The sequence below is a fragment of the Leptodactylus fuscus genome, chromosome 11 (assembly GCF_031893055.1).
Source record: "Leptodactylus fuscus isolate aLepFus1 chromosome 11, aLepFus1.hap2, whole genome shotgun sequence".
Classification (NCBI taxonomy): Eukaryota; Metazoa; Chordata; class Amphibia; order Anura; family Leptodactylidae; genus Leptodactylus; species Leptodactylus fuscus.
Genome location: NC_134275.1, coordinates 7,892,832 through 7,919,700, shown reverse-complemented (window position 1 = coordinate 7,919,700; position 26,869 = coordinate 7,892,832). Strand labels below are relative to the sequence as shown.

Below are 26,869 nucleotides of genomic sequence, written 5' to 3'. Positions count from 1 at the left end.
TATCTCAGATTCTCCCATCCATACTGCCCTTCTCTATACAGTACTTTATTACATTGCTACATTATAACACAGAGCGACTCACCAGATACTTTGTGGCGGTGGAAAGGCTTTAACTTTAACGGACAATTTCAGCTCACTTTGACCTTCCGACACTATAAAACTATTCTGAGACGAACCAACAATTTTCAGGAAAGGTTTTTCTATAAGAGGATGAAAAAATATAATGTATTATATAAAATAGAAAAGCTCAAGTATTCAAAATAAACATCAGCTTATAGGTAGAGATGAGCGAACGGCATTTGATTGAATTGGTAGTCGATCGAATATCAGGCTGCTCAAGATATTCGATTCCAGTCTAATACGACGCGGCAAACACACTAAAAATTTGTATCCCCTCCCACCTTCTCTGGCGCTTTTTTTGCACCAATAACTGTGCAGGGGAGGTGGGACAGGAACTACAACAATGTAGGCATGGAAAAAAAATCGGAAAAAGTAATTGGCTGGCTAAATCAGGTGACCTCCACTTTATACGAAGAGTGGATTTCAGATTCGGTTCATATGAGATTGCTACACCGCTATATTTCAGGTATAGCACAGTTGACACAGCGCTGCTACATCTCAGATGTAGCAGTGTTGAGCACACAGCAATGCTAGATCTCAGGTGTAGCAGAGTTCAGCGCAGGGCCAGCTCTGCTGCATCTCAGGGGTAGCAGAGCACAGAACACAGCCAACTCTACTGCATCTCAGGTGTAGCAGAGCTCAGCGCACGACCAGCTCTGCTGCATCTCAGGTGTAGCAGAGTTGAGCGCACAGCTCTACTACACCTGAGATGTAGCAGAGCTGTGTCAACTCTTCTATACCTGAGATCGGACCACAATGGAGACTGCTGTGGATCGATCTTAGACTCCGCCTCCTCACAGACGAGCCTCCGGCAGAACCAGCGTTGATTGGCCCAATGCTGTACTCTGTATGGCATTTGGCCAATCAATGCTGGTCAATGCATTCCTATGGGAAAAAGTCAGCTCCCGCATTATTAGTGGTGTAATACAGGTACTTGTGCGTGTTAGATGCCCCCAGACAGGCTTCCCCTGCTGTCCCAGTTACATTGCAGAGGTGTTGGCATCATTTCCTGTGGTGTCATAGTGGACTTGGTGACTCTCCTGAGTCGAAGAGTGGTTCCCCCTGAAACAAAGCTTTTTTCCCCATAGACTATAATGGGGTTCAATATTCGTTCGAATAGTCGAATATTGAGGGACTAAATGAATATTGAATATTTCACTGTTCGCTCATCTCTACTTATAACATATATACATACAATAAAATAAGTGATATGTATCAACGTAAAATCAAAAGTGAGAAGATCCTTTAAGATGATGCGGATAGTTTGACTTTCCTTCACAGTCTGTCACTTTTAATAAAACACCAGTGTGAAGTTAGAAAAACTGAAAAGCTCGTAGGTCAATCCTCAAACTAAGAGAAGTGGCAGATAAGTGAAGTTTTTCCTCCGTGTTATGTATATGAGGAGCCCTGACCTGTTGGGATATATCAGCGCTGTATATTCTTCAGCTTAAAGCCACAATGTTTTCTAAAAAGTTAATTTTTGGTAAAACGTTGAGTCCGTTCACGGAAGTTGTAACTCTCCTCAATAAGAAGGTAAAGGACAGGAAAAAACTACGCGAAAGAATAAAGATCTGTTTTGTGAAAAGCGAGTTGTCACTAAGCTGGAGTGTTAGTGGAGAAAGCCCGCACGACTGCCGCAGAGTAACAGTCCGCGACTTCACTTTCACATAAACATTTTGGGTGGCAGAATCAATAAGGCGAGCCGTTGCATGTTATTCCAGCGATTTTTATCTTCCTTCCAGAGAACTGCCCTTCTGTTTGCTTTATTTCCCTAAACGTAGAATACGGTGGCCGCAGATTCCTCTGATATCAGGGAGAGGAATGCGGCCGCTCTGATTATTTGGTTTAGGATGGACTGTGGTAGATCAATACTGGAATTCCAAACTGTGTTATTATACATCATGTTAATGGAGAAACCGCACCACCCAACAAGGGAGAACTGTGAGCTGACGAGTGGTCGACTACAAGAAGAGCGGGGAGTCTTAAGGGTCGCCCGTATCATAAACCTGTCATTTAATACATCAATTCTACGCTGAGATAGTTTGTAACAGCCTAAAGCGACACTACTGAGATAGTCACGTCTTGTCGAGTTTCTAAATGGCGTTATAAGAGAGAGCTTTTGTCGCATTGCATCTAAACATCCTCATGACGACATAACACCAGGCAAATATCAGCTATGTCAAGTGATCAAATGGCAACATAGTAATGAGAATGTCCTCATTATTCTGCTACAATGACTCCAGACCGATTGGTAAATAAATACTTACCGTGAATAGTTATGGAAATATTTTTGGCCGTGTTGGGAAAGTTGACATCCATGCACGTGTAGACCCCGCCATGATTCTTGGTCACGTTTCTTATTTGGAGATGTCGGTCTCCGATGAAGCCAATTTCCGTTTCGTAAAATGTTTTGTTGGAGTGCAGAACCTGAAGGAATGGAATATTGTCAGGTTAGTAACTATATAGCACAGGGACGTAATGTTACATCATAAACCTGAAAAACAAATAGCGCTTCATATGACTGTCAGCAATGAGATGATAACGCACGACCACATTGCGTCGTAAAGGTTCAACCTACATGTTTTGCAAAGCCATCATAGGGCGCCCATAGATATCTATAGGGCAAGTCAGAACATTATAGGTTTGATATACACTGTATATTTGTATCTGTAATCATAACTATAGTCATAAGGAGTTCAGCCATTTTAGGATATTTTACCTTTCCTTCATGCACCCAATCCAAAATCACCCTGGAATTAAAGGGGACCTCTCCAGTGCAGATCAAACTAAGTGTTTCTCCAGTCAACAGAGTGGACCTTTCCGCTTCCACATTGGTAATTTCTGTGCGACTGAACACTGCAATGAAATAGACAAAAGAGAGAAGTCATTGGATAAACTGATTTCTAGCACTGTGTATCTTTCCATGAGTGGTAGAGAATACCTTGTACTAAAGATGGGAAATGGAATAACTTAAAGGGGTTGTCCAGGTGTTAAAGATGTCTGGCAGGCGGTAGGGGAAGGTAAAAATTACAAAAAACAAAACAAAAACAAAACATACTCCCCTGTCCCTGGTGTTCCCTGTCCCTGGAATATCGGCAGGGAACATACTCAGCCATCCCTGCCCATTTGGATTGCCCAGAATCTAAAACTTTTGCAACATTGGTAACAAATCTTCTCTATTGACCAATTTCCCTGCAGCGCCACAACCAGGGGAATTGACGCAGTTCTTATTCCAATCAATGAGTTGTCTATGTACCCAAGCTCAGGACAGGTCCTCCGGAGTGAAAGATTCTCTTTGTAGTTCTGTAGAAACGTTACTTGTGTGTGAGCAACATGAATTCTATTAATGTAATGAAATGCCTAATCCTCTGGATCTGGTTCTAAGTATCAAGTTCACCCTCCATTTCCTCACTTGTCATTCATTTTCCTAGGAGTTTGGCCAGTGAAACTTGATAATTCACTCATGCTTGTAATGTAGAAGCATTTGGTTAATGCAGAATAACACGACAGAAGAGCGACACCTCGGATAAGTCAGCACTTTTTTCTTTTATACTTATGGTATTTGTATAATCACTGCCAAACTGGTTTTAAAGGCGCGCCCAGCCCAAAATACAAATTGTCTGACATTAAAGAGTGATACAAAGTGCATCTTGCCAGGGGTGTTCGGTATCTAATCCCAAACTGAGAAATTTTGGATGCTGAACTATGGAAGACTTTTGTGTTTTTGCAGACTTGAGGATGGCAATGGCCTGTTGCTGGGGAAGAGCAAAAGATACATTGTCTCCTCTTAGCTAGAAGCATGCAATAATACAATTCCGAATGAAGGATATCAAAAAACAGTAAAATAGAAACAGTAGCGAATGTTATAAAATAACAAAAAAAAAAACCCTCAATACTCACTTCTCCGATCCCTGGCCAATGGAGCACTGAGCAAGAGTATGGCATATAAGCACTTAGGCCACTGACTGGCTGCAGAAGTCAAGTACTAGCCGCTTGTAAAAGAAAGCTTGGGGTAAACGAAAACTTTGGGAGTTTTTTTTCCATTACAGTAGAAAATAGGCTCCAAAGTTATCCCTAGCAATGTTCTAACTTTGTCCTGTACATCTGCACTCACTGCACTCATCTGTACTCACTGTACTCATCTGTACTCATCTGTACTCATCTGTACTCACTGCACTCATCTGTACTCACTGTACTCATCTGTACTCACTATACTCATCTGTACTCACTGTACTCACTGTACTCATCTGTACTCACTGTACTCACTGTACTCCCTGTACTCACTGTACTCACTGTACTCATCTGTACTCATCTGTACTCACCTGTACTCACCTGTACTCACCTGTACTCATCTGTACTCACTGTGCTCATCTGTACTCATCTGTACTCACTGCACTCATCTGTACTCATCTGTACTCACTATACTCATCTGTACTCATCTGTACTCATCTGTACTCACTGTACTCATCTGTACTCATCTGTACTCACTGTACTCATCTGTACTCACTGTACTCATCTGTACTCATCTGTACTCACTGTACTCACTGTACTCATCTGTACTCATCTGTGCTCACCTGTACTCATCTGTACTCATCTGTACTCACTGCACTCATCTGTACTCATCTGTACTCATCTGTACTCACTGTAATCATCTGTACTCATTGTGTATTGTCAGTATGTACAGATGCAGCACTTGGACAAGGGAGATGACTTCAAGTAGCTGTATCCCTGGTATTGTATCACTTAGAACAGTTGTTCTGCTGTCATATGTAAAGCTCAAATTCTTGACTGTGTTTCTTATATCTAAAACAGAGATCTTGGTAGCATGTGAAAGCACGTCACCCCTTCATATGACAACAGGTAGACGGGTACACTGCACTGTGACTGGCTGATATAGGTAACTAAGACAGTTGTCATAACTCTGCCCCATTGGGCCATAATGGCAGACAGACTACTTGTTTCAGATGGTGTAAGAGTCACGATGCCAAAGCTTCATCTTCCCAGCTCTCAGACAAATACTGTTCTGTATCCGAACAATATCCTTGGCTGTTGTCCTCCAAGCTGAATTTTAGTAGTAGAAAATCTGATAAAATGATTAACTATTCAGAGGTGTAAAGTCCTAGCAGTGTCAAAAACTAGAAACAGCCCTCAAGTCAGACAAACCCTGAGCAAACCTTCCGTGAATGTCGATTAGGTAAAAATTGTTACAAAGCAATTAATGATAATGGACTGTAAATAATATAGACCATGAGAAGTGGAAAAACAATATTTCATGCTTACCTTTAGTTTGTTGCCAGAACAGGGAGTGATAGCGCCTCCCCTTCACTTCAGTCTCACACTGTAAAATTTCTTTTAGACTGTCGGGGGGAGATGGTATCGTAAAACCGATCTTAGGGTCCCACTCCATCCCACGCTGATCGATTTTAGATTTACTGAGGGACTAAAAGGAAGGGTAAAACAGTAACAATGTTACAAAATACATTGCATGGTCTATCTATCTATCTATCTATCTATCTATCTCCTATCTATCTATCTATCCATCTATCCATCTATCTATCTCCTATCTATCTATCTATCTATCTATCTATCTATCTATCTATCTCCTATCTATCTATTTCCTATCTATCTATCTATCTATCTATCTATCTATCTCCTATCTATCTATCTCCTATCTATCTATCTATCTATCTATCTATCTATCTACCTACCTATCTATCTCCTATCTATCTATCTATCTATCTATCTATCTATCTATCATCTATCTATCTCCTATCTATCTATTTCCTATCTATCTATCTATCTATCTCCTATCTATCTATTTCCTATCTATCTATCTATCTATCTATCTATCTATCTATCTATCTATCCATCTCCTATCTATCTATCTATCTATCTATCTCCTATCTATCTATTTCCTATCTATCTATCTATCTATCTATCTATCTATCTCTCTATCTATCTCTCTATCTATCTATCTCCTATCTATCTATTTCCTATCTATCTATCTATCTATCTATCTATCTATCTATCTATCTATCTATCCATCTCCTATCTATCTATCTATCTATCTATCTATCTATCTCCTATCTATCTATTTCCTATCTATCTATCTATCTATCTATCTATCTATCTATCTCCTATCTATCTATCTATCTATCTATCTATCCATCTCCTATCTATCTATCTATCTATCTATCTATCTATCCATCTCCTATCTATTTCCTATCTATCTATCTATCTATCTATCTATCTATCTATCTCCTATCTATCTATCTATCTATCTATCTATCTATCTATCCATCTCCTATCTATTTCCTATCTATCTATCTATCTATCTATCTATCTATCTATCTATCTCCTATCTATCTATTTCCTATCTATCTATCTATCTATCTATCTATCTATCTATCTATCTATCTCCTATCTATCTATCTATCTATCTATCTATCTATCTATCTATCTATCCATCTCCTATCTATCTATTTCCTATCTATCTATCTATCTATCTATCTATCTATCTATCTATCTCCTATCTATCTATCTATCTATCTATCTATCTATCCATCTCCTATCTATCTATCTATCTATCTATCTATCTATCCATCTCCTATCTATCTATCTATCTATCTATCTATCTATCTCCTATCTATCTCCTATCTATCTATCTATCTATCTATCTCCTATCTATCTATCTATCTATCTATCTATCTATCCATCTCCTATCTATCTATCTATCTATCTATCTATCTATCTATCTATCTCCTATCTATCTATTTCCTATCTATCTATCTATCTATCTATCTATCTCCTATCTATCTATCTATCTATCTATCTATCTATCTATCCATCTCCTATCTATCTATCTATCTATCTATCTATCTATCCATCTCCTATCTATCTATCTATCTATCTATCTATCTATCTATCTATCTATCTATCTATCTATCTATCTCCTATCTATCTATTTCCTATCTATCTATCTATCTATCTCCTATCTATCTATCTATCTATCTATCTATCTATCTATCTATCCATCTCCTATCTATCTATTTCCTATCTATCTATCTATCTATCTATCTATCTATCTATCTATCTCCTATCTATCTATCCATCTCCTATCTATCTATCTATCTATCTATCTATCTATCTATCTATCCATCTCCTATCTATCTATCTATCTATCTATCTATCTATCTCCTATCTATCTATTTCCTATCTATCTATCTATCTATCTATCTATCTATCTATCTCCTATCTATCTATCTATCTATCTATCTATCTATCTATCCATCTCCTATCTATTTCCTATCTATCTATCTATCTATCTATCTATCTATCTATCTCCTATCTATCTATCTATCTATCTATCTATCTATCTATCTATCTATCTATCCATCTCCTATCTATCTATCTATCTATCTATCTATCTATCCATCTCCTATCTATCTATCTATCTATCTATCTATCCATCTCCTATCTATCTATCTATCTATCTATCTATCTATCTATCTATCTATCTATCCATCTCCTATCTATCTATCCATCTCCTATCTATCTATCCATCTCCTATCTATCTATCTATCCATCTCCTATCTATCTATCCATCTATCCATCCATCCATCCATCCATCCATCCATCTCTCTATCTATATCTATACATTACATTCATACCTATATATTCACTATTTACATTACATAAAACACAAAGATTCTGGAGAGAGATTTGTTGTGTTACATAAATTCATCTTAAACCAAAATTCCACCTCAAAATCTGCCTGCAATAAATTCCCCTTCGATGTTCCCTTAATACCTTAATTTTTCTCAGTTACCAAAATGAAGTGAATAAATAAAAAGAGAAATCTACAACATATTGATTTTTGGTGTGACCGCCCTTTGAAGGAATTGTCCTGTAAGTGATATGGCCCCTATAGAGACCTGATCCCAACAGTCTGTCTGGGATTACATGAAGAGACAGGTAGGTGTGTAGGCTTGCCCAAATCCTAAGGCTGAAGCCCCACATTGCGGAAACCCAGCTTTTTCTGTTGCGGTTTTTTTTGGCTACAAAAGGAATGGGGAATATATAAGAAGTTCTTAGACTTCTCCCTTCTGCTCAATCCATTCTTGGCTTTGGCTCAAAAAACCACAACAAAATCTGCGATGTGGGGCTTCACCCTAAAACTTTTGCTTAGTACATGAAGCTCCATGTGAGGGTTCCATTCCCTCTACTGATGGAGCATGAGTTCTAGCAGCTCTGCAATGTAAAGACTGCTCCGTCCTCGGCGTGCTGACACGGAAGCAAAAGCAATCACAGCTGCTATAAATGTTCTTAAAGGCTGCGCGACTTTAGAGGATTTTTCTGATGATCAACCTGTATTTTAGACAGATCTTCTGTACAATACAAGCCGCAGAATGCCTTTTAGTAGCCAATCCATCAGCCTGACAGCTCCTTCTCCAGCCCGGCTCTGCCCTCTCCTGCACATTCTTATTAACTGATTTATGACCATATTAAATTCATGTGAACAAGCTGTCAGTCAGTCTGGCGGGTTCGCTTGTAAATGGCATTCTGGAGCAGGCTGTGTAGTGTAAAACCTAGCAGCTGCAAAAAACAAAGCAAAATTTTTTACTAAAAAACCTTTCACAAAACTGTTTTTAACTCCAAAATCCAGATAAAGCAATAACAAAAAATGTATAGAAAGCAAAGGGATAAAGAGAAGACACGTTCAATCTGAAGACGATACATTGTGACTAGGGTTGAGCCGATCTTGAAATTTCAGGATCGTTTTTAAAATCCGATTTCCGATCATTTTCCATTCAAACCCGATCCCGATCCCAATGCAAGTCAATGGGATTTTTTTTTAATAATCGAAGATTGTATTTTAAAAACAATCCTATTCACTACACAGCATGGAGTCCAAAAATTGTTTCAATTTTTGGACTCCACGCTGGGTAGTGATTAAAAAAAAAAATCCCCCAGCTACTTAGCCCCCCTGGTGTCTGCTTATCTGCACAGATCTGCTGCCGCTCCCTGTTCTCACTCCTCTTCTCTCTTTGACATGCCTTCAGAGCGCCGTGTGCGCCCCCACCTCCCTAGGCTAATGTTAGAGATGATGGGAGTAGGCGGGACTTGTTGTGGCTTAGGAGAGTGTGGGCGGGGAGATGTGAGTGCATCACTCACATCTCCCCTCCCAGTCCCCACCAACACTCTTCTAAGCCACAAGCCCCACCTTCTCCCAGCATCTCTAACAGAAGAGGAGCGAGAACGGAAACGGCAGCAACAGCACTTCTATGCAGCTAAGTTGAGCAAAGTTCGCGAGTAGATAGATACTATTACCATACTATTCTTCTGCTTCGTCCCTGCTTTATTGTTTACTCAGCTCTGCTACATCTCAGATGCAGCAGAGTTGAGTATACGGTAAAACAGGGACGAAGCAGAAGAGTGGCAGGCTTTGGTAAATCCATAGGAATGAATGGATGCAGCAGACTTTGCCGGCGTCCGGCCGCTTAACCCCCTGCGTGCCGGCCGCTTCCATTCATCCCTATGGGTGCGTGCTATTCGAAACGGGAGTTTCGAATAGTACTCGCTCATCTGATACTATAGCTTTTCCCACAATGATTGGCCAGTAGCCAAGCATTGTGAGAAATAACCTCCGACCTCGATCCCACCGGAAAAGATTAGGATCGGAATTCCGATCACGATCATGAAAATCCGAACATTTCCGATCCCTCAAACCTATTTGTAACCCTTTCTGTAAAGTACCATGTGAAGTATACGATGTATCCAGAAATAACAACATTGAGATAGAACTGTTCTTTAGCTTGACTTCTGCTACAAATTAATTACTAATCATTTATTTATTTCCCACTGCTTCTATAGCAACAACATATTCTGTAGCGCTGTAGAACGATGGAAACCATTCTTATCGGTCTCATATATAAAAGTTATGTTCATCTGAGGCCCTATATGGAATAACACATTATAAAGTGTCAGGTTATCTGCTGTCATCTAGTGGACAAAGCCTATAAGATATGGATTACAATAGGCCTGTAGATAAGTCTCATATCTAAGGGCGTCCTGCAGCAATGTGTGGCCTAGATCAGGGACACCTGCCCACCACCTAATAGGCACGACTGGATGTGATGGGAATATCTGCACTAAGCGGACCACACACTTCAAACACTATGTCCTACACACCGGCCCAGACACTGATTTACTGCCCAAAACAGACCTTCCCTACATAGTGAACGTGATCTGGAAAATTGTATTTATTACCTTGGTAGAGTGGGGGATGTCTAGGTCTGATCCAAAGCAACGTAGTAACAACAGTAATAATACTGATACAGCTACAGCAAGCACATTCTGAAATTTCATAGTTTCGGCAGCGCAACGAAAAGTTAAAGTCTCACAATGTTATGGTTACTCTCTGCTTATAATGGGTTCTGTTGTATCAATAGTCCGCCATGCTTCCGGCCCTTATGGCTTACTATGCTGAAATCAGTCTGGAGAGAGGCGGAGATGAGACAGATTATCAATGACTGCCCGTAGAAGTCTACAAAGAAGAGAAGGTAAGAAGGAATAATCAGAAACACAAAGTATCCAGTGCTCAGCACTGCTGTATAATGTCCTCCATGCTGCTGCTTCTATAAGGTTGTGTCACAAAGTAATAGGGGAGCAGATCTCCTCTCCTTTGTGTGCAGCGTAGGGGAGATTTCATGCCAGATATTCTCTACCCACTTTGAAGCCGAGTTCAGGGGCAACTGACAATTAGATATTGTACAGAAAACTGGGGCATAAGACAGGATACAAACCATATAATGGCCAACAATAGTGTAACACCTGGGGCCACACGGTGGCTCAGTGGTTAGCACTGCAGCCTTGCAGTGCTGGAGTCCTGGTGTTCAAATCCCACCAAGGGCAGAAAACCATCTGCAAGGAGTTTGTATGTTCTCCCCGTGTTTGCATGGATTTCCATCCCATATTTCAAAGACATACTGATAGGGAAAAATGTACATTGTGAGCTCTATGTGGGGCTCACAATCTACATTAAAAAAAATAAAATAAAAAAAATAAAAAAAAAATAGTGTAACGCCTCATGTGCACCAACATGGCAGAGGATTCTATAAAGGTTTGCACAGTTATAGTGCAATTTGGCCTATTTGACTTTGAAAACCCCTTATCGTTAGACAGCTTCGTCTAAAACAAATATGGCAGCTGATCCTGGTGCAAAATGAGCCAGAACTGCAATGTATTTATCTTCATCAGTCGTCCTCCTTGTATCAGTCACGTTCTGTAAACTGGTAAATGAGACGAATAAAACTAGAAATGACTTTCTATAGGATAACATAGCTGCTTTGTTTGAGAGAGGATCTTTCAGTGACATAATAAAGCCCGTCCTATATCCTACATTACATTAATTGGTTCCATATTTCCTTTATCCTATTCACGTCCATCAGCAAAGATACTTGTGCACAGCGTTGAAAGATGGGGAAAGTATTTATCATTATATACATGAAAGCTTCCAAACCACAAGCCTATTCCCATCCGAGCCGTCACTCGCTGCCTGTCATCTCCCCGCCATGACTATACGCAGTAATGTACCTCCATGACTCAACTGTGGCCAACCAAGACATAGATCACATTGTCTCTGCGGCCATTTATAGGGATGTATATTTATAGCCGGCCATTGTGGTCTATCCCAGGCAATATAGATTGGTTTTAGGCTAAGCGATCATTTAGGACATATCGACAGAAACTGTTTGGAATGGTTTAGTGACAATGTCATAAAACAGACGGCCGCTCCCGGTATTTGCCTGGTGATAAATGATAACATTGCTGGCACTGGATGGATTTTTCATGCATTTGCTTTGTCTTGTAATCATATATCTATTAATACTATATTTAGCGTTGGCAGCTAATAACAATCTATTAAATCCTAGAGGCCACATCGACCACAGCGTTGCCAAGTCTATTGTGTAGCTGTTTGCACAGCATTTGCAAGGCGCACAGTATCAGACTGAGGGTGGCAAGGGTCCATTAGTAAAATATATTGTGGGGCCCATTACACAGCAACCTGCCAACCAAGTATTACTGACACTTGGTCAAAAATACCTAAAATATCAGCAACGTGATTTTTTTTATTTCAGTATTAGATTTCTGCTTAGTCCTTGCATCTTAGCCATTGCATCTTATCCATTGCATCTTGGCCCTTGCATCTTGGCCCTTGCATCTTAGCTCTTGCATCTTAGCCATTGCATCTTAGCCATTGCATCTTAGCCATTGCATCTTAGCTCTTGCATCTTGGCCCTTGCATCTTGGCCCTTGCATCTTGGCCCTTGCATCTTAGCCCTTGCATCTTAGCCCTTGCATCTTAGCCCTTGCATCTTAGCCCTTGCATTTTAGTCCTTGCATCTTAGCCCTTGCATCTTAGCTCTTGCATCTTAGCCATTGCATCTTGGCTTTTGCATCTTAGCTCTTGCATCTTAGCCCTTGCATCTTAGCCCTTGCCTTGAATTAGGACCCTCTTAGTCCTGTGACCCACGCTTTTGTGCCCATATAGCTGCAGAAAAGCAACAGCAAAAAATGCAGCGTTTTTTTTGCTGCATTCCCAATATAAGACCTTAGCCTAAATGGGGTTTGCAAGAGCTGATATCAATATCAAACATTCGAATTTGGAAACAAACAGCTCTGCTCACTTACAAGGGTCCATACCGGGTTATTGCATCTTGGCCGCCATTCGCTATACTAGAAGCAAAGCTGCACAACCCCAGCTGGTAACACCCAGTTGTCAATTTGTTCACAATTTTCTAGGAGGAATAACTGAGGAATTGCACAATTCGGAGATCTAAGACAGAATGATTCCTAATTGTTATATTATGGGGAATAGACTCATTTACTAAAACAGATAAGTCAGGATCGGCGACTTCTGGAACAAATAGCCGTGCATTAAGATGAATCCTCTGGATGTTAAGGAGTCTATTCCTCTGTGATTTTTTTTTACAGGTAGTGACTGTTGGCTTGAATTTGGACTTTCTATATTTACCGTCACTGAGTACTTCCCTGCCTGGGCTTCCTTTATACACAGGAAGCCGACTGAATGTCTCCACACGACTCTATCATTTCCTTTCAAGAAGTAGAATTGTAATTAGGATGAAGCGTAAGAGACTGTTAATAGGCAGCGAATAGAGACCACGACTATTACCATCAGTAAAGACAAAGAAAATATGAGGCCTGAACTAATTATAGATAAATGCTAATTATAACTCTCTACGACTACTTTCAATTACTATGCATTGGAGAACGCGTCTGTCTGGAATCCCTGATTTGTTACAATGTGAATGAATGTTGCTTTCCTTAAACACATCAAAAACAAACTGGAAGGAAAATGAACTTCCTATTATATTGTCCCTAAGCATCTTGGGCCCGTTCACATCACATTTTTATCATCAGATTAACTGATCAGTTTTTATTGAACATTGACTCCATGCAAAGCCCCATGCATTCAACTGAATGTGCAGGCAGATGCGATTTTCTGTAACCTGCTCCGTGACCTTGATACAGAATGGAATAGAACTGAACTATCAATGGTAACAGAACGGGAATGAATGGGGGATAGAAGGACGTCGAATGATACTCAGATTCTGCTATAGAATTACTTCCCCCCTCTGCCTGCACATTCATTTGAATGAGGCCTAAATGGATGATCATATGTTTCCATCAGTTTTATTTTACAACTGATGGATCGAAATGTCATGTGAACGGCCTTAGTTGTCATAACACAAGGAATGATCCTGCACAGCATTGATATTACAGGTCTGCACTTTGGCAGTTCAGTAAGTAGCCCTTATTCCTTTGCTATGGCAAAAGGGTCAAATGCCCCTTCAGATGTCAGCACAAAGCAGAAGGAGTTACCGCTGAGATTCTGAGGATGCATTCATCATTCTAAGTATTTTATCACTTCGAGCATTGCAGCAGATCGCAAAATTTGTAATCACTCAGCGTGAAATTCTTCCCAGGATAGCTTGCCAATTTCAACAGTCTTTGCCTAGCCGCCTCGGAGAAACATGACCGAACTGTAATTAAACAATCTGAAACAGAAACACGACTTCTAGAGAACGTCACTTCGAGAAGAATTATGGTTTGTAAATTCTGTCAAAACACAGTCAATGGAGAGAAAGCAAAAGCTCCACAAACTTTAACCTTGTGGCCGCCTCCTGTACAATACATCAGAAATCCTCCTGGGTGGAATATGTCTGCTAGGAACGCATCTGGTTAACCCATCGAGGATTATAAATTAACCTGTTTTGCAAAATATATCACCTAAGGACAAATGGACTGAAGTGCAGAACCACCATCCACTTACATCATACGGCTAATGTGCTATAGATCATGGCCAGGTAACGGTAATAGAATAATGGGGATATGACCGGCTGCATACAACAAAAACATTCATATACTATATAGTATCATAGATTAAGGAGAATAACTTTAGGCTTTGTTACGTCTCATCCGATTAATGCTCAACGTTGGACAAAACGTCTATAAATCTTGGTGCTCTAAACATATCCCTAGTAGTACCAATTCTATGTATTAAACAAGGTTGTCGCTTTGTAGCAGGAACATCATGGACTTCACTTTACAATGTTGACATTCACTCTCTCAGTATCAATTCAGAGTGGCTAAAACAATAATCATTCTGCAAACACTGTTCCGTTGCATTATGTTGCTACAGAGTTTCAGCAGACATGATACATATCTATACATTGTTTTCTAGGACGCACTCGTGAAGGTCATTGTTTTTCTATGCAGAGTAACCGTAATCTGTAAACCGTGCAAAGGGAGGAAATATGCTAAATTTCCTGAAATTCTATGTCCAGTTTAATGGAACAACCCATTGTGTAAACAAGAGAATTCATTCCAAGTCGGAGCATAAATCGCCGAGAATATCTACGAATGTATATACAAGTAGCACGCACGTTGTAAGATATTAGTGAGGAACACATATACACAGATTCCTTCTGGGTCTGAGAGATAGAATACGTTTCTAGCACAACCATACTACGTTGTATACTTACATAATGTAAGGTGACTTTAAATTTCGGAGAGCTCACGCGGCAAGGGACTATCAGTTCCTTTGTCCTGTCAACCAGGTGTGCATTACCAGGAATGTTTGTATTCATTTCAAGGAACGGATGAGTGTTATCTGCAAGAAAAATAGTAGATCGAGATGTCTTTTGTCTTATATTTAGAGGTAAAACCTGAGATATATTACATCTAAACATATACAGCACAGAATGTTCAAGTTGCCTTCAACATTTTGGAAACAACACAGAATTGTTGGGACTGACAATGATTCTCTAAGGAGCCCAACGACTTTACATCTGTTACTTTATTTGCCATACACTTCTTCTAAGAATGTCTGACTTTATCCAGGAACTGAATCTGATGTTCCTTTAAGTTAGTAAGATAATAATCTAGGACAGAGGATTCGGAAGAGGGGGCGCAGCGACATAGAAAGCAGCCCCTACCTTGTAATAACAGACGTTCTATAAATCATACGTGCCTTCTATTGTGCAAGGATCTTGGAAGGAAACCATAAGAGGAAATAAACAGAACTCAAGTGCTCATCACTATGTTGATGTTACCCCCACTGTTGTTTTCTCTGCCCAAACCCTTGTCCTGAATGGAACAGCAATATTAACATTGTGCAAGGAAAAGACCGAATCGGAGATAAAGAAAAGCCGTGGAAAGAAGTCACAGGTGGTAAGAACATTACAATGGTTACTAGCTAGGTATGGCCATCATGACCCATTCAGATCCAATGGAAGGTCATTTGACCAGATTAAGGTGTAGATACATTTCAAGTATAGCTCTAGCACTGTGTAACTTGACTTTGCAGTGTGATAACTTTCGGTGCATTGATATCCTATCTCAGAAGGCAAAAGTCATTGGAACCCATTGAAAGAGTTGAGTTAACACTCTGTGTCACATTAATCTTTGCTACATCTGTATACTATAGATCTAATATTGTTCTAGATTGTTATTTTAACATTCTGTGTCACATTGATCTTTGCTACATCTGTATACTATAGATCTAATATCCATCTAGTATAGGGCATCTTATCTTAAAGATACACTATAACCATGGTCAGCTATGATTATTATGGTTGTTGTTCTGATACAATGTTACAAGTTTCGCAATTCTGGCAGGTAGTGATCCTCATTAGAGATGAGCGAACACTAAAATGTTCGAGGTTCGAAATTCGATTCGAACAGCCGCTCACTGTTCGAGTGTTCGAATGGGTTTCGAACCCCATTATAGTCTATGGGGAACATAAACTCGTTAAGGGGGAAACCCAAATTCGTGTCTGGAGGGTCACCAAGTCCACTATGACACCCCAGGAAATGATACCAACACCCTGGAATGACACTGGGACAGCAGGGGAAGCATGTCTGGGGGCATAAAAGTCACTTTATTTCATGGAAATCCCTGTCAGTTTGCGATTTTCGCAAGCTAACTTTTCCCCATAGAAATGCATTGGCCAGTGCTGATTGGCCAGAGTACGGAACTCGACCAATCAGCGCTGGCTCTGCTGGAGGAGGCGGAGTCTAAGATAGCTCCACACCAGTCTCCATTCAGGTCCGACCTTAGACTCCGCCTCCTCCGGCAGAGCCAGCGCTGATTGGCCGAAGGCTGGCCAATGCATTCCTATGCGAATGCAGACTTAGCAGTGCTGAGTCAGTTTTGCTCAACTACACATCTGATGCACACTCGGCACTGCTACATCAGATGTAGCAATCTGATGTAGCAGAGCCGAGGGTGCACTAGAACCCCTGTGCAAACTCAGTTCACGCTAATAGAATGCATTGGCCAGCGCTGATTGGCCAATGCATTCTATTAGCCCGATGAAGTAGAGCTGAATGTGTGTGCTAAGCACACACATTCAGCACTGCTTCATCAAGCCAATACAATGCATTAGCCAGTGCTGATTGGCCAGAGTACGGAATTCGGCCAATCAGCGCTGGCTCTGCTGGAGGAGGCGGAGTCTAAGGTCGGACCTGAATGGAGACTGGTGTGGAGCGATCTTAGACTCCGCCTCCTCCAGCAGAGCCAGCGCTGATTGGCCGAATTCCGTACTCTGGCCAATCAGCACTGGCTAATGCATTGTATTGGCGTGATGAAGCAGTGCTGAATGTGTGTGCTTAGCACACACATTCAGCTCTACTTCATCGGGCTAATAGAATGCATTGGCCAGCGCTGATTGGCCGAATTCCGTACTCTGGCCAATCAGTGCTGGCCAATGCATTCTATTAGCTTGATGAAGCAGAGTGTGCACAAGGGTTCAAGCGCACCCTCGGCTCTGATGTAGCAGAGCCGAGGCTGCACAAGGGTTCAAGCGCACCCTCGGCTCTGATGTAGCAGAGCCGAGGCTGCACAAGGGTTCAAGCGCACCCTCGGCTCTGATGTAGGAGAGCCGAGGGTGCACTTGAACCCTTGTGCAGCCTCGGCTCTGCTACATCAGAGCCGAGGGTGCGCTTGAACCCTTGTGCACACTCTGCTTCATCAAGCTAATAGAATGCATTGGCCAGCGCTGATTGGCCAATGTATTCTATTAGCCTGATGAAGTAGAGCTGAATGTGTGTGCTAAGCACACACATTCAGCTCTACTTCATCGGGCTAATAGAATGCATTGGCCAGCGCTGATTGGCCAGAGTACGGAACTCGACCAATCAGCGCTGGCTCTGCTGGAGGAGGCGGAGTCTAAGATCGCTCCACACCAGTCTCCATTCAGGTCCGACCTTAGACTCCGCCTCCTCCAGCAGAGCCAGCGCTGATTGGCCGAATTCCGTACTCTGGCCAATCAGCACTGGCTAATGCATTGTATTGGCGTGATGAAGCAGTGCTGAATGTGTGTGCTTAGCACACACATTCAGCTCTACTTCATCGGGCTAATAGAATGCATTGGCCAATCAGCGCTGGCCAATGCATTCTATTAGCGTGAACTGAGTTTGCACAGGGGTTCTAGTGCACCCTCGGCTCTGCTACATCAGATTGCTACATCTGATGTAGCAGTGCCGAGTGTGCATCAGATGTGTAGTTGAGCAAAACTGACTCAGCACTGCTAAGTCTCTGCATTCGCATAGGAATGCATTGGCCAGCCTTCGGCCAATCAGCGCTGGCTCTGCCGGAGGAGGCGGAGTCTAAGGTCGGACCTGAATGGAGACTGGTGTGGAGCGATCTTAGACTCCGCCTCCTCCAGCAGAGCCAGCGCTGATTGGTCGAGTTCCGTACTCTGGCCAATCAGCGCTGGCCAATGCATTCTATTAGCCCGATGAAGTAGAGCTGAATGTGTGTGCTTAGCACACACATTCAGCTCTACTTCATCAGGCTAATAGAATACATTGGCCAATCAGCACTGGCCAATGCATTCTATTAGCTTGATGAAGCAGAGTGTGCACAAGGGTTCAAGCGCACCCTCGGCTCTGATGTAGCAGAGCCGAGGCTGCACAAGGGTTCAAGTGCACCCTCGGCTCTCCTACATCAGAGCCGAGGGTGCGCTTGAACCCTTGTGCAGCCTCGGCTCTGCTACATCAGAGCCGAGGGTGCGCTTGAACCCTTGTGCACACTCTGCTTCATCAAGCTAATAGAATGCATTGGCCAGCACTGATTGGCCAGAGTACGGAATTCGGCCAATCAGCGCTGGCCAATGCATCCCTATGGGAAAAAGTTTATCTCACAAAAATCACAATTACACACCCGATAGAGCCCCAAAAAGTTATTTTTAATAACATTCCCCCCTAAATAAAGGTTATCCCTAGCTATCCCTGCCTGTACAGCTATCCCTGTCTCATAGTCACAAAGTTCACATTCTCATATGACCCGGATTTGAAATCCACTATTCGTCTAAAATGGAGGTCACCTGATTTCGGCAGCCAATGACTTTTTCCAATTTTTTTCAATGCCCCCAGTGTCGTAGTTCCTGTCCCACCTCCCCTGCGCTGTTATTGGTGCAAAAAAGGCGCCAGGGAAGGTGGGAGGGGAATCGAATTTTGGCGCACTTTACCACGTGGTGTTCGATTCGATTCGAACATGGCGAACACCCTGATATCCGATCGAACATGTGTTCGATAGAACACTGTTCGCTCATCTCTAATCCTCATGAATATCTATCGCGCATCATATTAAGTGATATACAATATCTATACTGTATACACAAAACAGAAAAGACAAAGTGTCAAGTACTCAATGTGCTTTGTTACTATGGACAAGGTACGAGTTTGCTCCTTGGCAAGTTGTTTGCTATCTGAGTCACACAGGTTTTGGTAAGAACTTGACTACACAGGAGAGACAAACACCAGACATATTGTGCTTAGATCCCTTGTCCGTCAGGATAGAATTGAACAACTCCAGGTGTCAAGGAAAGATTTAAAGGATAACATCCCATTTGGGGTGTCAGTCAACAGGTTGTCAAGTGATGGTCGCACCCAGTTTTACTGCTGAAAGCATCTAAAGGATCTCAAGAGAAGGAAACATACATTCCAGCGACCAACAACAATGACACAGTGGTCTTCTTCTGGACTTGTGTGTAACATAGTAGCATTGTAAGGAGACCACCTGTAGAGGCCACCAAGGATTACAATGGTGCTAACTGGTTTACCAGCATTTTTCTCCATGGAATACTGTGAACACCTGACACTGATATCCAAAATGACATAAAAATGTAATATTGCAAAAAGTTCACCAAAAACCTCCTGAAGCTTATGTAGTATTAACTGATGAATAGCAACAAGTGATTTTTATGGATGTTATAGGAATCGCACCCACATAGTGTCATAAAATCTGCATCATATTTAGGGGATGGTTATGTTCAAGGAAATCTAGACAAAACGGAAGTTATAGCTAGAGTGTTGATACGAATAGGGTGCAAATAGTTCAATATGTCATCCGTATATTAGGTTAAAGCCGGAGCATTGATGTCACCGCCAGAGTGTGTGGGGTCACAGATCAAGTGGAGACAAGTACTTGTCGACAGATCCTGTCCCATTTGGTTTCTCGGTGAGGGTGAGCGGCGAAATAGAAGCCGCTAGAGGAAATGATTTATAATTATGGGTTTAGTGTATTTTCCTCCGAAACATATACACATATATATATATGACACATACTCTTCACGTATGAGGATAGTAATGGGACCATATTAGTTTAGTCTGGATCTTATCTAATCTATTACATGGCAGGAGGACATTATGTAAAGAACGGATTGTCCATGTATATGTCATGCCTTAGCTTCCTTTATAAGTTACATAGGATCATCTATAGTAAGTGTACACAACATATCCGACAGGAGACAATTCTTACCTCTCACATATAAATATATTTTCGCCTGGAGCCGCAGGTTCCTCTTGGTCTGATGTTTATAACAACACCTTATGTATCCGGTGTCACTCACTTGGGCTCTGGTGAGCGTCAGATGGCTACAGGTGAGATGGCTCTGATCTGGTCCCGAACACTTCTCGGATGTCACTTCCATCCTGCTATGGTTATAATATGGTACATGTTCCCAATACCATGTCATTGGTCCAGTCCCTCTGTGAAGACATTACAAGAACATGTAGTGCTAAAAACTTGGCCACACTGAAAACTTAACAGATAAGGAAAGATTTGGGTGAATTCACATGCAGCAAATTTGTTGCAGAAATTTCTTGTTGGGTAGATTCACATCTGACACATCTGTTGAGAAATCTGAATATCAAGCTTACTCATCTACATTCGGTTCTTTAGGTAGCAAAGGCGCAGAATTCTGAAAACAAATGAATGAGACGGACACGCTGTATCCAACCTCATTTTATAGGCACGTTTTTGTGTTGTACATCGCCATTTGGGGCTTCTGTATCCTGACTTAGGTTACGGGTGAATTCTAGATTGTTATTAGTTTAATTTTGTGCCTTATAGTAGGTCGTGTAGGGTTTGGTGTCATGTATTGTTATTTTTGTTAGTCTGTTGTGACAGGTAGAGACAGACTGCAGCCATGATGTAAAATCATCCAGCACCTGTGGAGTTAAAGCTCTAACAAGAGACACAGGAAGTGGTCACTGACACAGCAGGGTGTGCTGGGAGGGAGACAGTGATCCAGGAGAGTAAATAGGAAAAGGGAAGAGACACCATGTTGGTCCTGAAGCAAAGCTAGAAACTCTGGACTGTAGAACAGAACAGTGATAACAGAAGGGAGTTTAGCTGAGCAGCTGAAGGCCAGAACTGATTGAGACATCCATCTTTCCCAGTGATAAGTACAACTGCCAGTATACAGTGATATCTGTTATGAAAGACTCATGTACTGTATGTGATAGCTGTGGAGACTGTGTGAAGAGAAGAGAAGTAAAACCTTAACAACAACTGCTGTCTGGGATTGTCCCTTCATCTGAGCTCTCTAATATCCAAGAACTCATATACACTATGTCCTACCTCGCCCCGCTGTGAGACGGACATACGACATTGGTGGCCCGTACGGGGATATTTAGAGACAAGATCAGACTGCCAGCGGTGGGATTCTGGGTAAAGACTGCCACAACAATTAAAGACTCAGTATCAAACAGACAGCTATGGATGTTGAGACACGGCTTAACAGCATCAGTAAGTTGCTCCTTCAATTGACTTATGAGGAACTGGGTGCTGTAGCTGCACATGTGAAGGTGTCAGAAGAACAGGTCTCTAAGACATGCAACCACAGACAGCTCTTAACAGCCATCAACAAGCAGATGGATGAGCTAGGGGATAGTGAGGAGGAGGATGTCTTGTGCACATTCCTTAATGATTTAATGAAGTTCATCACCAGCTTGAGACCGGGGTATAAAGAGGCAGTGCAGGACACTGAGAGGGAGAAATCCCTCCCACAGACTGAGCTGCAGGAATTGAAAGAGCAATTGGTAGCATTAAAGAGAGCTGTGCAAGAATCGACCAAAACCCCTGAACAAGCAGCAGAACCCAGTAGAACTCTTAGCCCACCCAGGTTAGGGAAGTCAAGACAACAGACCTCTCTAGCATCACAAATCACCATCAGGAAAGATTTCAAGATCCTGGGACAGATTGGAGAACGTGAACAAAAAGAGAAACTGTCTTACACAAACCTGATGCACCAGATAGAGGCAGGATTGCAGAAAGGCTATCTGCCGGAAGAAATTATCGAGGCAGTGGTAAAAGCTATCAGCCCAGGACTGAATTTGCGGAACATGCTAGAAATGAAAAGTCACTTGACCTTACCACAACTGAAAATGATCTTAAAAGGGCACTACAAAGAAGAAAGCACCTCAGAGCTGTTCCATAGACTCATCAACATCTCTCAGGATACCAAGGAATCTCCTCAAAGCTTCTTGTTCAGAGCCATAGAACTCAAAGACAAGCTGTTGTTTGCATCCAGCGAAGTAGGTGCAGAGGAAAGGTTTGATGCAGGACTAGTACAGAAGAAGTTTTTGAGATCTTTAGGAACCGGGTTAATAAGTAAGGACATAAAGTTGCAAATGAAGCAGTACCTGGAAGATCCTAACATTCCAGATGAAACCCTAATTGAGAAGATGAATGAGGCAGCTAGTTTGGAGTCTGAGAGTGAACAAAAATTAAAGAAGGGCTCTATAACTAAAATGACCAAGCTGGGCCAGCTGAAAATGAATATGCCTAGCGATCAGCCGGAAGGTAGGCGAGAAGATTCTCCTACACTTGCTGTGCACACCAAATCATCTTTGACAGAGAAAACAGCCGACACCAATTGGGAGAAAGCATTTGGGGAACTCCGAGCTGAATTAGCGGAAGTGAAAAAGTTGATTCGCGCTAAACCAGAGCCAAGACCAGTTAGACCTGGAGGGGGTTTTCAGAACAGAAGACGACCTACTTGTGAAGCATGTCGAGTGTCAAATAGAAGTGCTGCCTGTGTCCATTGTTGGGGGTGTGGTGAAGAAGGGCATTATGCCAGTGGATGTCCAAAGTCACAATCCCAGAGTTTAAAAGACAAAAGGTTGCTGGTGCGGGGCGGCTGGTAACCTCTAAGCAGATGAAGTCCCAAACACAAACACCACCCCTCCCCAGAACAGCTTCAGATATACAGAAGTTGTATCAGTCTTATCCCCAGGTGTGTGATCGCCTTCAACAGTTACAGCAAGGCGGACAGGGGCATCAACCACTCGGTGATCAGTGTGATAGTCTGATCAGGCATCCCCAGAACCAAGGACAGTTCTCAGGTAGTGAAGACAGACTCATTAGCCTAATTGGTGAGAAGTGCTTGATTCAATGTAAGCTAAATGGACTCCTAGTGAAAGCATTGTGGGACACAGGAGCTCAAGCCAGCATTATAAATGAAGATTGGAGAAGAAGTCATTTGCCGCAAACTTGTCTTCATCCAGTTGCAGAACTCATGGGTCCGGTAGAACTCTGTGGTCGAGCCGTGAACCAAACTGAAATTCCTTTTCTAGGTTGGGTGGAAGTGATGTTTCAGCTGAAAGCTAAGAGGAACAACGCTATTGAGTTACTCGTACCCTTTCTAGTCACAAGTGATCCAAAGGTGGCTGAAGAACCGATCCTTGGGTACAATGTGATCAATGAGGTCATTCAGCGAACTAATTCCTTGACACCGTTAATAGATGCTATAGCCACCTCGTTTACCATATCTAGCAGGGAAGCGGAGAAGGTGGTCAGCAGGATAAAGGAAGCACAGAACACAGTGAGGTTGAAGGAAGTCAAGCTCGGCTCGCGTCCAACCATCATTCCTGCGAATAGAACGGTGAGAGTGAAGTGTGGTGTACGAATGGAACCAGGAAGAAAACCACAAGAGAGACTGTTCGTACCGAAAGACTCTTCAGATCTTCCTGAGGGCATTATCCAAGGTGAGACCATATTGACTATACCTACTGGTGGTTTTGCTCGGGTGGCTGTGTTAGTGAGAAATACGACAAAGCATGAAGTGAGGCTGAACCCCAAGACTGTGTTAGGCCATCTAGAAACCATTAAGGCTGTGTATCCTGCCAATGTGAGACCAGCGCAGTTCTCTTCCATGAATTCGGTGGTACAACCCAGTAACAATGGTTGTCCAGTCGAAAGACCCGTACAAACTACACCAGAACTGTGGGATCCCCCAGTACCTCTGGAACAGCTGAGTGCTGAAGAACTGCCGGTAGTGAAACAGATGCTGAGGGAAGAATGCCATGCATTCTCTAAAGATGACTCTGACATAGGCTGTATACCCTCATTGAACCTGAAGATCAATTTGAGAGACACTACCCCAGTAACTAAAAGTTATATGTCTGTACCTAAACCATTACACCAAGAAGTGAAAGAATACCTGCAGGATCTAATCAACAGGGGATGGATCCAAAAGTCTAAATCATCCTATTCCTCCCCGATCGTATGTGTCAGGAAGAAAGATGGTACATTGAGACTCTGTTGTGACTACAGGGAACTGAATAGGAAGTCAATCCCTGACCGGCACCCAATCCCTAAAATTCAAGACATGCTGGATAACTTATCAGGAAGTACCTGGTTCTCTGTTCTTGACCAAGGGAAGGCCTATCACCAAGGTTTTGTGGAAGAATCCAGCCGACATTTAACAGCCTTCATCACACCATGGGGACTGTATGAGTGGATCCGTATACCGTTTGGACTTAGTTCTGCTCCTGCAGAATTCCAGAGAAGTATGGAAACATGTTTAGAAGGATTAAGAGATGACATTTGCCAGCCTTACTTAGACGATACGGTGGTACACAGCAAGACCTTTGCTGAACATGTCGAACATGTGAGATCAGTACTCCAACGTTACCAGCAACATGGAGTAAAGTTGACACCAAAGAAGTGTGAACTCTTCAAGAGACAGGTTCGATTTCTGGGAAAAATCGTGTCTGGAGATGGTTATACCATGGACCCAGCAGAGATCGCTCCAGTAATGTCATTGAAAGATAAGCCTCCATCTACAGTGGGAGAGTTGAGGAAGATCTTGGGATTCCTCTCCTACTACAGAACATATATCAAGAACTTTTCCCGGATTGCAGCTCCGCTATATACCCTCTTGGGCGCGCCAATCAGCTCACCCACATCAGTAAATAGGAAAAAGACCAGAGGCGGATCACAGTCAAAGGAAAGAAACACTGTTTCTGCGCAGCAACCAATCAATTGGACTGCAGGACACCAGGAAGTACTAGAAGAACTAGTGAATTATCTTGTGAAACCGCCCATCATGGGATATCCAGATTTTAACCTCCCTTTCGTCCTTCACTGTGATGCTTCTCAGGTGGGGCTGGGAGCTGCCCTGTATCAACGACAGAATGGCAAGCTAAGAGTCATCGGCTATGGTTCCAGAACATTGACAGCCGCTGAGAAAAACTACCATCTACATTCTGGGAAACTCGAGTTCCTTGCAATGAAGTGGGCTATCTGCGAACGATTTAGGGATTATCTGTATTACAGTCAAGAGTTTGAGGTCTACACTGATAATAATCCTTTGACCTATGTCCTCACGACAGCAAAACTGAACGCGACTGGTCAGAGGTGGGTAGCAGAACTGGCTGACTTCAACTTCAGTATTAAGTACAGGCCAGGAAGATGCAATGCTGACGCAGATGGATTGTCTAGGATGCCGTTAGAGCCTGAAGAATTTATGCAAGCTTGCTCAGAGGAAATCTGCCTGGGAACCATTAGGAGCACCACTCAGGCGATAGAAATTCAGAAGCAGGAATATACACCACTGTGGTGTCCATTGACAGTAGCAAGCATTATGGAAGTGAGGGAACAAGATTATACCCCCATGTCCATCCAACAACTGTCAAAAGAATCTATCAGGAAAGCGCAACAAGAAGATGAAACAATTGGAAGAGTCCTCCAGTATATGGACCAGAACAGGGTTCCAGGAAGGCGAGAGAGGGAGTCGGAATCACCAGAAGTAACTACTTTACTGAGAGAATGGTCAAAGTTATACTTCAGCTCAGACGATATCTTATACCGTCAGAGAGGACCGAACCAACAGTTAGTGTTACCCAGGGTATACCACAGATTGGTTTTCAAAGAACTCCATGAAGAGATGGGACACCTGGGGGTAGAAAGAACAGTGAACCTAATTCGTGAACGGTTCTTCTGGCCCTATATGCAAAGAGATATCGAAAGATATGTGACCAGAGAATGTGGGTGTTTGAAAGACAAACATCCTAACAAGGCGACCAGAGCGCCCATGGGCCACATCCAAACTACTTACCCGTTTGAAATGGTTTCAATAGACTTCCTACACCTGGAGCAGTGCAAGGGTGGATATGAATACATCCTAGTGGTAATGGACCATTTTACTCGATTTGCTCAAGCGTATGCCACTACTAATAAATCAGGCAGGACAGCAGCAGAAAAGATCTTCAATGATTTTGCTCTGAAGTTTGGATTTCCTACCAAGTTACATCATGACCAAGGAAGAGAGTTTGAGAACCAACTCTTTGCCAAGTTAGGGAAATACTGTAGAATCCAAAGATCGCACACTACGCCCTATCACCCAGAAGGAAACGGACAAGTAGAACGCTTCAATAGGACATTACTGTCAATGTTGAGGACTCTGACAACTGCTGAGAAAAGAGATTGGAAGAATTCCTTAACAAAAATGGTACATGCCTATAACTGCACCAAGAGTGAAGCAACAGGTTACTCGCCATTCTTCCTTTTGTTTGGTCGATCCCCAAGGCTACCCATTGATATTATGTTCGATACCCCAGTTTCAGAAACATACAAGACGTATCCCGAGTA

General features: G+C 42.3%; 1 protein-coding gene across 1 annotated transcript in view; it reads right to left on the bottom strand.

Annotated features, from left to right (window-relative positions):
- The window catches only part of LOC142184819 (vascular endothelial growth factor receptor kdr-like), a 114,947-nt gene that overhangs the window by 56,200 nt on the left and 31,878 nt on the right, over nt 1–26,869 (bottom strand). The window contains exons 3-8 of the mRNA XM_075259913.1: nt 20,471–20,700; nt 15,189–15,316; nt 5,401–5,560; nt 2,840–2,976; nt 2,388–2,547; nt 83–200 (exon numbers count right to left, since the gene is read on the bottom strand). Of these exons, the coding sequence (XP_075116014.1) occupies nt 83–200; nt 2,388–2,547; nt 2,840–2,976; nt 5,401–5,560; nt 15,189–15,316; nt 20,471–20,700 (933 nt within the window). The remainder of the gene's footprint in view (nt 1–82; nt 201–2,387; nt 2,548–2,839; nt 2,977–5,400; nt 5,561–15,188; nt 15,317–20,470; nt 20,701–26,869) is intronic.